The 11,361-nt window shown below is 41.9% G+C and overlaps 1 protein-coding gene across 8 annotated transcripts in view; it reads left to right on the forward strand.

The window, feature by feature from the left end:
- LOC139219405 (myosin phosphatase Rho-interacting protein) overlaps positions 1-11,361 on the forward strand; it is a 48,611-nt gene that overhangs the window by 25,111 nt on the left and 12,139 nt on the right. For 2 of the 8 annotated variants that reach the window (XR_011585722.1, XM_070851229.1), the window contains exons 5-15: positions 5-89; positions 2,827-2,880; positions 3,880-4,105; positions 4,417-4,948; positions 6,331-6,466; positions 6,550-6,666; positions 8,371-8,427; positions 8,554-8,622; positions 8,714-8,803; positions 10,781-10,890; positions 11,038-11,076. Coding sequence is in view for 6 of the 8 variants with exons in the window: in XM_070851229.1 (XP_070707330.1) it covers positions 5-89; positions 2,827-2,880; positions 3,880-4,105; positions 4,417-4,948; positions 6,331-6,466; positions 6,550-6,666; positions 8,371-8,427; positions 8,554-8,622; positions 8,714-8,803; positions 10,781-10,890; positions 11,038-11,076 (1,515 nt within the window). In the remaining 2 variants the exon portion in view is untranslated. The remainder of the gene's footprint in view (positions 1-4; positions 90-2,826; positions 2,881-3,879; positions 4,106-4,416; positions 4,949-6,330; positions 6,467-6,549; positions 6,667-8,370; positions 8,428-8,553; positions 8,623-8,713; positions 8,804-10,780; positions 10,891-11,037; positions 11,077-11,361) is intronic. The other 6 variants (XR_011585723.1, XM_070851235.1, XM_070851233.1 and 3 more) reach the window with 5 other exon arrangements.

Below are 11,361 nucleotides of genomic sequence, written 5' to 3' on the forward strand. Positions count from 1 at the left end.
GTAGGTGGCAGGAGGCTCTGACTGTATACCCCAGGACCAACAAGCAGAACCAGAAGAAAAAACGCAAGGTTGACCCACCCACTCACCAGGTAATGCACCGATTCACACACTCCATAGTGGAGTGCTTTCACCTGCTCACACTGAACAAGGTGAGATGGGAATAGTAAGTAACCAGAATCAGATGGTCATGCTTGTGATATTTTTTGCTCTGATTTCTCTTTCCTATTGTTTATTGATGGGCGCTTGAATGCTGCATAATCCTGGCAAACATAAACCAGGAGAGTCCTGTGCTTAGACGTAGAGCAGAGAATAAGGAGAGGATGATGCAACTTTAGTGAGAATACAGATGAACAGTATTTTGAGATTATTAGGTGGTAGGAATAACTCTGTCATATTGGCAAGTGCAGCAACAATTCTGATGCAAATCTTGCTTAATCTCTGCAATATAACTGAAGTATTTTCAAATGACAGATATGGAGCCCAGTTTGGCTCCTGGTGTGACAAGTTCATGCTCACACTTTGTAGGTGGATATGACTCTATGTCAATAAGGTGAACATCAGCGTGTGGCAGTTGTGCCATTGCTACAGCAAAGTAAGAATATAAACATATATTTAAGGACAGCATGTGCTGTGGAAGTATGCAGTATGGATTCTGCACCAGCTGTTTTCCTCTCAGAGGGGGAGAGAGATGTTTTGTTTTTCTACCAGCAACATGATCAACAGTTTATGCTTTCCATATTTGCATTCTTGAGTCACATGATGTATCATTCTCTAGAGGCGAATAGACTGTGTGCCTCATACTTGTCCAAATGAATTGCAATGGTCTTTGGTAAACAGTAGCAAACTAATTATAGTGTTAACAAGTGATTGGATGGTACCATGGGTGAATTACAAGTTCACATATTGTCAGCTTTTCTACAAAGTAATATTTCTAGTAACAGCTACCTGCCTTTTAATATATACAGAGTATCACCTAGTCAGAAGTCTGCAAACATTTGTGAGCTATCAAAATATTCCTGAGCAAAGCATCAAGGGTAATGATAACAGCTGCCTGCTAAAATAACATTCAGCAGTAACTTTCAGCAATGTGACCGTGAACCTCTCGCTTATGAATTTGCTGGTGCACTCAGTTTCATTGTCACATCCAGCAGCTGCTGTCTCACCTGCCAGGCTTTTGCCCAGTGTCCTGCCTGCTCATTTATTAACTTTGCATGCTGGGTCAAACCAGATTTTTTTTTAAAATAAATGATCACCCATGTGTCCTGTGAAAGGGTGAGTGCAGGAGCTTAAATTGTGAAAACAAATCAATCACCATCATTCCTGAATTCAGACTACCTCATGTAACCCATTTTTAACATTTCAATGTTGTAAATTGCTGTCCCAGACAGATTTTCTGATTTCACACTGTGACAGCCCTGAGCCCTTGCAGACTAATTGAGAACACATGTCAAAGTCTGCAAGACTTTAAAGGCAAACTCTCCCTTTGGAGAGCAGTGTGTATAGAAAGAATCTAGAGAGAAATGAAATGATATTCAGTATATCTACACAAAGTTAACAACTAGACACCAAAATTCTGGGAGCAAAGTGATTCAAGCCAGTCACGTGACATCCTTTAATCACATAGGAAATGAAAATGAACTTTTCATGTCACCACAGTCAGATTTCTCCTCGGTTAGTAGAAACAAAATAGCAGGACTGGGTAAAGCTTTATTACCATAATAACACTGTCAATGACAAGAAGAGATGTAGGCATATCACATGATATTGTACAGACCACCCATTGTGGAATACAGTTTCCCCTTCAATACCTCCTTTTTGATGTGAGGCCAAATTTGTGGTGAGTCGACACAAAAATCTCCCTGAAGTTTATTGTCTGGTTCCTCTAATGATGGCGCCCTGGATCAGACTGACTTTGCTGGGCTTAAACAGGCTCATTTGCAGAGGGACAGTGGTGGCACTGTGATGACCTTGACCATTTCCAATGTGACCTCTGTCAGTTATATCAGCTATCTTTGTTTCTAACAATGTCTGGTTCACTGTTCATTTGCTTGGGGGTGGAAATGTGACATAGATTTCATATACATCAGATTTCCAACTCAAAGCTCTTCTCCCTCTTTTACTTAGATACTTGAGACGTGCTCAGAAACTGTTGTAAATACTTGAGCAGAGTGATGTTTGCCTTCTGGGTAGTGCCCCTACATTGAAGCCCCTGACCTTGGCAACACTTGTATTATTGTGTCTCATATCCTAACTGAATGGAGGTTTTACTTTCAGATTCTTGTGCTGGCTCTGAAACAACAAAACACTTAACATCTTGTAATGAATAATACATTTAATTATAATCCATCCATCCATTGTCTAAACCGCTTATCCCAGCTGACTTTGGGCGAGAGGCGGGGTACACTTTGGACTGGTTGCCAGTCAATCACAGGGCTCACAAATAGAGACAGACGATTATTCACGCGCACACCTACAGGCAGTTTAGAGCAACCAGTTAACCTAACCTTCATGTCTTTGGACTGTGGGAAGAAGCCGAAGTACCAAGAGAATGCAAACTCCACACAGACCCCAGGTTCAAACCTGGATTCGAACCCGGAGCCTTCTTGCTGTGAAGGTTGCTAACCACTGCACCACAGTGCCGCCCCACATTTAATTTAATAGATAATACATTTACATGAATTTGGCCTTATTGTAAACTCAGCCACATAGTTCAAATAATACAGGAACTATGAAATCATGGAGACAGATTTTTGGGTCTACCTGTATAGATTATAATCAGCACTACATGAGCAAGCATTAACATCAAAGGCTTTTTGTGATTGGCAGGGTGGAGTAACTCCAAGCCAGTGTTTTTCCACTGAAGACATGAATGGACACCCAGTGAGTTCAGCTTGGCCAAACCTTTTATCCTGCTTCACCCTCTGGCTCTGGAATCCCAGCCCTAATAAATTACATATATGATAATCCCAATCAATCCAGGTGAAGGGTGAATTAAAAAGCACATGATTTTCCTTCTCTCTCTGATACTGAAAGAGTCATTCTTGGCACAACAGCATGTGTGTGGTGATTAGAGTAGACTGGCTCTGAAGTCGATGTTTGAGGGTTGCTTTGCTTTGGAAATCTTGCTTTCTCTTATGAACTCGTGAGTCTGCTGATTCCAATATGTACTGGTGACATCACACTTTGAACTCAAAAGCAGCAAGTGCTTAATTGTGTTTGCTCTTATGTAGTCTTTAAACAGATGAAGAAAATCTATATAATTTTTACAGTTTATTATCCAGTTGATTCCACCTGCGCAGAATATTCTTGTTGTGTTTTTTGTTCTCTATATCCCTCAGTAATACAGGTGTTTGCAATGAATGAACTCTTTGTTCTTTGTCAAGCTGTCAGTCTCTTTCCACACATCCTCCTCCTCTCTTCCCAGAATTAGTTATTTTACCAACGATGAAAGCAATTTCCTTTTGCTATGTCACTTTGTTATTGGATTTACCTGACACACACACATAGGATATACTGTGCTGTGCAGAGAGCATTTACTCACTTGCATAGAGACTAGCCTATCTAGCCCCTCAAACAGACAGGAAGCAACTGAGTACAAGTGAATATAATGACCTGGTATAATGATACAGTGATATTGTGATTGGACATCCCTGCAGTTGAGAGTAGGCATGCAATGGACTGTGTATACTCAAGAAGTCAGGAATTAAAATATATACATGTATTTCCAATATATGAGTTTTCACATGAACTTTTCAGTCTGTAATTGTTCGTCACTCTCTTTCCTCCTTGTATTCCCATTTGTAGTCTTTCTGTGACCTTACCTCCCATTATGTCCTCTCCTCTTCACATCCACTCCTTCCGACCCAAACCCCCACCCAGGAGCCCGGTCCAGCCAAGGTGACAGTGACCAGCAGCAGCAGCGGAGGAAGCATCTCTTGCCTTCCCAGCAGCATTGCCAGTGCTGAGCGTGTCCCGATGAGCCGTGCCACTCTGTGGCAGGAGGAGAGCCGCTGGAGCAGGGCCACCATCCCCTGCAGCCGCAGTGCCTCCTGTATCAGCCAGCTGAGCCAGAGCCAACCAGACTCCAGTATCACTACTCAAGATGGTGAGGACTGAGACGGCGGCATGAAAATTCCTCAACATCATGTATATATCTGCAGCAGTTGTTTCACTTTTGAGAAGGTTTGCTAGTCACAGCTGACATAGAGGCATCGTCACACAGCTTGTCTCAATTTTACACGTGGATGTAAAATCTCAAATGACTTGAGTTATAGCATAAGATTCTTCAGGCGCTCATACATTAGTCTGACTATCAATTGTTAAGGGAAATTTTATTTTAGGGGTTTTATAGTATATAGCACATTCTTTTTTCACTGTTTTGAGTGTTTCTCGTCAGTAACACTGTCATTGTTTCAGATGGCGGCAGCGTGAGCACCGGACGCAAGGTACGAGTGGAGAGTGGTTACTTTTCCCTGGAGAAGACCAAGTCAGAGCCTTCTCCACAGTCCGCACAGCATTCGCAGCCACCCCAGCCTCCCCAGCATCTGCCCCTGTCCTCTTCAGCATCCTCCTCCTCTTTAGGAGCTCCCAGTCCCAGGTACAACACTGAGTCAGAACCCCAAACTTCCCCCTATCAACCCTCCCAAGATCCTTTCCCTTCTCCAGGTGCACTTGTTTCCCCCAGCTACTCCACCATCAGCTCCTCCCAGAGCTCGCTGGACTCTGAACCCAGCGGGACCACACCCACCTGGGAGGGACACAGTGGTGGTGGAGGAAGCAGAGTGGGCAGGTCTGGCAGGGAGTACGCAACACTGTCTGATGTGCCACGAGCTCGCCGACTGAGCTACCGCGAGGCCTTCCGCTCAGAGAAAAAGCGTCAAGAGCTGCGGGCACGGACACGGAGTCCTGGCAGAGAAGAGGTGGCTCGACTGTTTGGTGAGGAGCGCAGGTAAGAGGTTATGGACGAGTGTCATGCTCAGCACAAAGCAAAAAAGATTCTTCAGAGACAGAGTTTCTTGCATCTGCTGTCTGATAGATCAAATACATGCCAAAGACATATCGGATAGCAGAAACGTACATGGTGATGATGCCAGCCAAACATAATTGATGATCATTAATGAGTCACTGGATGTTAGCCCTTGGCACAGCCTTAAAATAAGATAACATGCCAAGTAAACTATGAAGAGAAGCTCATGCATAACTTAAAGCATTCAGCATTTTAGCTTTGTAGCACCACCCTGTGGCTGCTGTGCTTGAGGTACTCCTATCTCTTCAGCATTTTTTGCTATTGCTGACTACCCAAGGCTTACCAGTGGTTTGCCATTAATGATTTGGGGGATATATATGCATGTGTTCATTTCTTTTCTGTATTCTCTACCTTTTGCTCTTGCTACTTTGCTAGTTTTGTTGTTTCGATCTTTTCCAGGGGCTTCTGAACAGAGCTTCTCAGAGCTAATGCTCAACCAACCCTTCCACCCCTGTCCCAATGCTGTTCCCTGCTGGTCACCGCTGATTCCTGCTTTCTATCATTTCATCTCTGCGCTGCCTGGGAGCACACACATCCACTGATTCATAAAAACTTGTTTTCCTGTATATGCTGTGCACACTCAAACATGCTGATGGTTGGTACAGATGGTGGGTTTACATACTGTTGGATCTCTTCACCTATCCCACGCCAACACACACATACACACACACGCACGCACACTACATACAGAAATTAACAAGTGCAGTGTCTTAAGGTAATGCCAGTTGCCATTGCTGCTACTTCTGCAATTTGTTTAATCCACCATCCTGGTCATTTTCCTTTTCTTCTAAAGTTTAATCTCTCATCATATAACACTACTCTCTGTTCTTTGATACATCTATGGATTGTTCTCTTTGGGGATATTCTGCCTTATGTTGCACATTGTACATGAATGAAATGAAAGGGACTTTGAGTATAGAATGATATCCAAAGTCTAACGTCTTGCATATTGTATATAAATGCTGTGCAGTAATGGCAGCATTGCATTCTGTAGACAAGAAACAGAAAGGACTTGTATTCATTAAAATGAGAAAGTGAGTTTGGCAAAAACTCAAATTTTCTTTCATATCATGCTTTGGTCTTGTTTTTATGCTGGTTCTAGCACCGTTTCAGAATGATATGCGGCATTATTATGTTTTTAAGAGCAAGCAATTTATTTGACTTATTCTTTTAGTAATGTGCAAAATGTCACTTTTAAATGATTGAGATATTACATTTTTTGTCAGACAAGCCATATGTTGAGTGAGACTGTATGTTCTGTGTATTTAATACTTTGAAATGAATGGTCTTATTGTGTCTCTAAGGCGTTCTCAAATCATCGGCCGGTTCGAGGAGGGTCAGCATGTTGAGAGCATGGACACAAGCAGCTCAAATGAGCCCTCATCTAACACTTCGTTGAGACAAGGCCGCAGCGAGAGACGCTACCTAGCTAACAAACATGTACGCCATTCTCTTAAATCTAAACATGAAAAATATTCATAAGGGCTTACTTGTAGTTTCTAAATCTAATTTTATATGTATAGGAGATGTCACTCGATGCAGGGAAGGACCGATCAGTCCCCGATGTGTCCAGCTCCACTTTTGCCAATTTAAGGAGAGCCAAGTCACTGGACCGCAGAGTCACCGAGTCCTCAATGACTGTGAGTACTGACAGTACTTTTGCTCCTAGTGCATAGGGGCCATAACCAGTGGAGTACGAAATCATTTCAAAGTCTCAGAAATGGATTTGTGATGTATTAGTGAGGTAGTGCGAGAATAGGTTGTGATCCCTTACTGCCCTCCCACTCATTACAACTGCCAGTTCAATACAGCTTCAGGCCAATCCAGAAGCACTGCTGCAGACATTGAACCCATCGTGCTTCAGTGGTGCTATGTTTTTTTAAGTTTGTTTTGCTCTTAAATGTGCAAAGGAGTATGATTTGGCATGAGATGGACTCAAAAATGAATTTTGATATGTATTTGGCAGATTACAAGAGAGAGATATTAAGAGCTACACTCTGGCATACGGTATTATGGAAAAGGCATTTTTCATTTAATACTTTAGACACTCAGGCTGGTAGGTATTTCAAGGAGGGTGCAGGGTCAAAGACAAGATGTCTGCCACCAAAATGCTTCACAAATCTGCCTCATTGACAGAGTATGTGAAATGACTAATGTGTTCTAGAAATTTGTAGTATGCAAGATGATATCAACATAGCATGTTTTCCCCACAACATAAAAAACACTTTGCGGAATCAAATAACCAGTACAGTAATTAACAACTATAAGTTGTTGTGTGATGTATAAATGATCAGCTGGACTCATTGCTCCAGTCACCCATGTTAACCTTTTTGTAATGTGCACTGCTAAGAATGACGGTATGCGCCAGTCAGCATTAATATCAGGGTGCATAATTTGACATTAATAATGCACGCACCCAAATACTTCTGCAGTTCCACACACAACCACATATACAGTATCATATCAACACTTGTTTTCTTTACATGTGAGATTAAAGTAGCCCTCAAGTTGCTTAAGGTGGCACTGGTGTCCTCCTGAGGACAGACTCCTACCAGTCTGACAAACTACTACTGATCTGAGGTCTGTTCAGAGAGTTCAGCAAGGGATATCCAGTCAGTGTGTGGTTGGTCTCTCTGGCCGAGCTGCAGCTGCCAGAACCCCCACCCCCTCACGCACACACACACGTTCATGTACACACCACTGCCGCCACTGCTACCGATGATTATAAATAGCAGGCACAGAAGCAGCCGCAGTTGTGTGTATGTCCCTGAGACAGACAGAAAGAAACAGATTGTCAGCATATGAGTTGAAGGCAGTTGGCCATCAGAATGACTCTGTGCCAGGCGGTGACACCACACCTGATGAAGCTCAACAAAAACAAGGTATTGTTGAGTGAGCAGAAGCCAGGTTTTGGACGAATAATTTACTTTAGGGTCTATAAACAGACTTGAGCTTGGTTTCAATGTGTGGCAGTTTGTGTTTCACAGGGAAAATCCAGCTCCCGCCAGTCAGTCTCTTTAGCTGGAGCCACGTATTGGCAGTTAAACGTCTTGAGCGAACGGCAGCGACCTTAATGTAAACAAAAGCACGAAATGCAAGAGTGTTTAGGGAGACGTGAGCTACATATTCTGATTACAAGATTGATGGATAATCCATTAATGGCTACTTTTAATTTAGTGACAAATTATTACAAAACGTTTCCACAAAATCTAATTTTATTGTTTTGCTCTTACTGTGGTTAATGCTTAATTGAATGATGAATGAATTTCCTATTATTGATTTTTATTAATGAGTCAATCTAGTTGCATCACATATTACATCACTTTGATCTGTCTTAATTGCAGCCAGATCTGCTGAACTTCAAAAAAGGATGGATGACAAAGCTTTATGAAGATGGAATGGTAATTTCTTTTCATTAGTTGGATTAAATGATCACCTGCCTCTTCCCCTACTGAATGAGATCATGTCATACTTTACTTATTGCAGACTGGTGAAATCCAATTTTTAGTGTTTTTTTTTCCCCATAGTGGAAGAAGCATTGGTTTGTCCTGACAGATCAGAGTTTGAGGTACTACAAGGACTCAATCGCTGAAGAGGTAAAACTCATCTTCAAGAGAAGTTACCTTCAATAAATGGGCAATTTACATGGATTTTTGCTGATGTTGTTTGTTCTGTTGTTTACCTCAGGCTTCAGAACTGGATGGTGAGATTGACCTTTCCACATGTTATGATGTGAAAGAGTACCCTGTCCAGAGGAATTACGGCTTCCAAATCCTGGTGAGCGTTGATTCTTCATGTCATCGATTGTCCTTTGCCATTAATCACCAGTAAAGATTAAACTCATTGTCTACACTCTCAAGCTCTGCTGTCTCCTGCCAGTCTATAAACAGACGTAGAAACCATGTGGTGCAACTTTGGGTATCAGGTTTTGCCATTTCTCTTTCTGAAAGTATTCTTTGTCTGTCAGGATGGATGTCACTTGACTTGTCATCTCTCTGTGAGAGGCTGACATCATAGTGGTCTAAATCTGCTGCAGCCGTTGCCAGCCCTGCTTGTCTCTATGAAGTCATTGTTTACCTAACCTCTTGCATTCAAAAGCCCCGTCCTTGTCCGCATTTGCTCAACACCCACATTTTAAAAACATTTCTGTTTATGCTAGCTTTACTCTGAACCATAATTGCAGTTGTGCAGTGAAACCTATGACAGAATACGTTCGTCACATAATCCTTTGACCATTAAACATTTTTAGCACTAGTTGCTGGCAAAACACTTACAGGACTCATATAGTTGCAATGCAATGCTTTCGTTATCCATTTGATGTCAGTGGGGGTTTTGTTCCTGCTACATATAGACTTAAACTTGCCGTACTAATCCTATATGAGGAGAACAGCAGCTACAAAGTAATTTCTTTTGTTTGCATTTGCTTGAAACAGCCCCCCCCACTTATTTTCTGGAGTAAGTCAGAAATAGAGAAGTCGAGGGGATCGTGTCTCTTTGGCTGAGAACAACATGGATTTGGTGTCGGGAAATTAATAACTCCAGTATTTATGTCTACTCCCTTTGCTCCATGGTCACACAGGAAGGCGCTGTTTTGTTATTGCAACTAAAGCAGTGTAGTGTAATTTGTGAACACGAGATAAAATCCTGATGTCTGGCAGCTTTAATGAATAATCCAGGATTCACATGGATTCAGGTAGATGGCAGATGGACAACACCCTCTGGATGGCACAAGAAAAACTGAATGGCAGCACAGCAAAATGAAATATAGATGACTATGCTATGGTCATGTCGTACTGTTTACAAAAAATGAATGAGTGAACTATATTAAATAAAAATTACTGTATGCTAATATAGCATTATTCAGTATATTATGCATTATTACAAGTTCTCTCCTTGTGTTTTGGGAGCTTCCTAACATCCGGAGACTTTGGACAATAATGCCTTCTACTGTTACCATTGTTGGTTTTCTCTGCTGGCTTCACCTAATTTTACTATCTTTCCTCTCATCCACTAAAATGATTTAATCCATTTGAACGCAGCGCAACTGTGGTTTTGTAGAAATCATTTAACTTCCACTAGGGGTCACTGTTTATTGTGAATGCACTACATTTCAATTTAAAGCTGAGTTACAGGGCTAGGAGTGTAGGATACCTTAGTTTAAAGAGAGATGCATGCTGCTCAGAACAGAACATTTCTGGGGTAAGAGGACCGGTGTCTATAAATGTAATGATATTTGTAAACGTGTTGCATCTGCCTCAATTCATTCTAAACTCAGAGTCTATTGACATGAAAGCAAGCTTTCAAAATTTGAGCTCATTGTAGTTTAACAGCACAACCAGGTAAAGCAAAGGAGGAGGCTGAGGATCTTCTGCCTCATTTCACATTCAATCATTATTCTACCTGTGATAAAACAGCCTTCTGAGCAGTTGAGAAAGATGGTAGATTAAATGTATTCCATTTGGAGTTAGACATATCCTGCTTTAAAGTTACTTTTAGAATGTAATTGTTTTTAAGAAGTTACTGAGGGACATCTAATGTGGTACATTTTCTACCCACCTCTGGTTATAGTCAGCCAAAGAAATGCAGCAAAGGAGTCTGTGCACTGAAACAGGAAAAGCCTTTCATTGTGTAGGCACTTCCACTGCTGCATATCTTGTAAAGAAAACATGCTTAGATATTTTAGAGCTGTGAAAAAGGTATTTTAATCACCATGTCTCATCCCTGTCAGTCATGAAATGCCTTGTCTGTTTTCAGTGCAAAGAGGGAGCATGCACACTGTCGGCCATGACCTCTGGAATCCGTCGCAACTGGATTCAGGCCATTATGAAGAATGTGCGACCCACTATCGCCCCCGATGTCACCCGGTAATACCCAAAGAGGATTGACACTTTAACCACTGGCAGATATAAAGAGTTCTTTTCTCACTCATTTTATCTTAATCCCTCTCTCCTCCTCACCCTCTTTCCTTCTTTCTCTTCCTCCCTCAACTGGTATTTTCAACCTGCCTCCAGGAAAAACATCTCTCTGAAACTATCCGTTCTGAAGCCCAGGTTGGAGTGCTTGTGTGTTGAATATCTCCCCCTCCTCGAACAGTGATGTTATGGCTCAGCAATGTCAGCCCCAGCGTGTTTGTCGTCCCACCCTATGTCATGTGATTGTTGAGTAATGTCTCCTTGTCAGTCGTGCCACTGTAGAGACGCACACTACAATCACATCAACATACTAGAATAAGCTACCCAACCTTCTGAAGATCAACAGCAGAGACTGATTTTAATGATCACTGCTGTGTGACTGTCCACCCAGTAATTTTTGGAAATATTAACAGAACAACAAAA

Source organism: Pempheris klunzingeri, chromosome 20 (genome assembly GCF_042242105.1).
Source record: "Pempheris klunzingeri isolate RE-2024b chromosome 20, fPemKlu1.hap1, whole genome shotgun sequence".
NCBI classification, from domain to species: Eukaryota; Metazoa; Chordata; class Actinopteri; order Acropomatiformes; family Pempheridae; genus Pempheris; species Pempheris klunzingeri.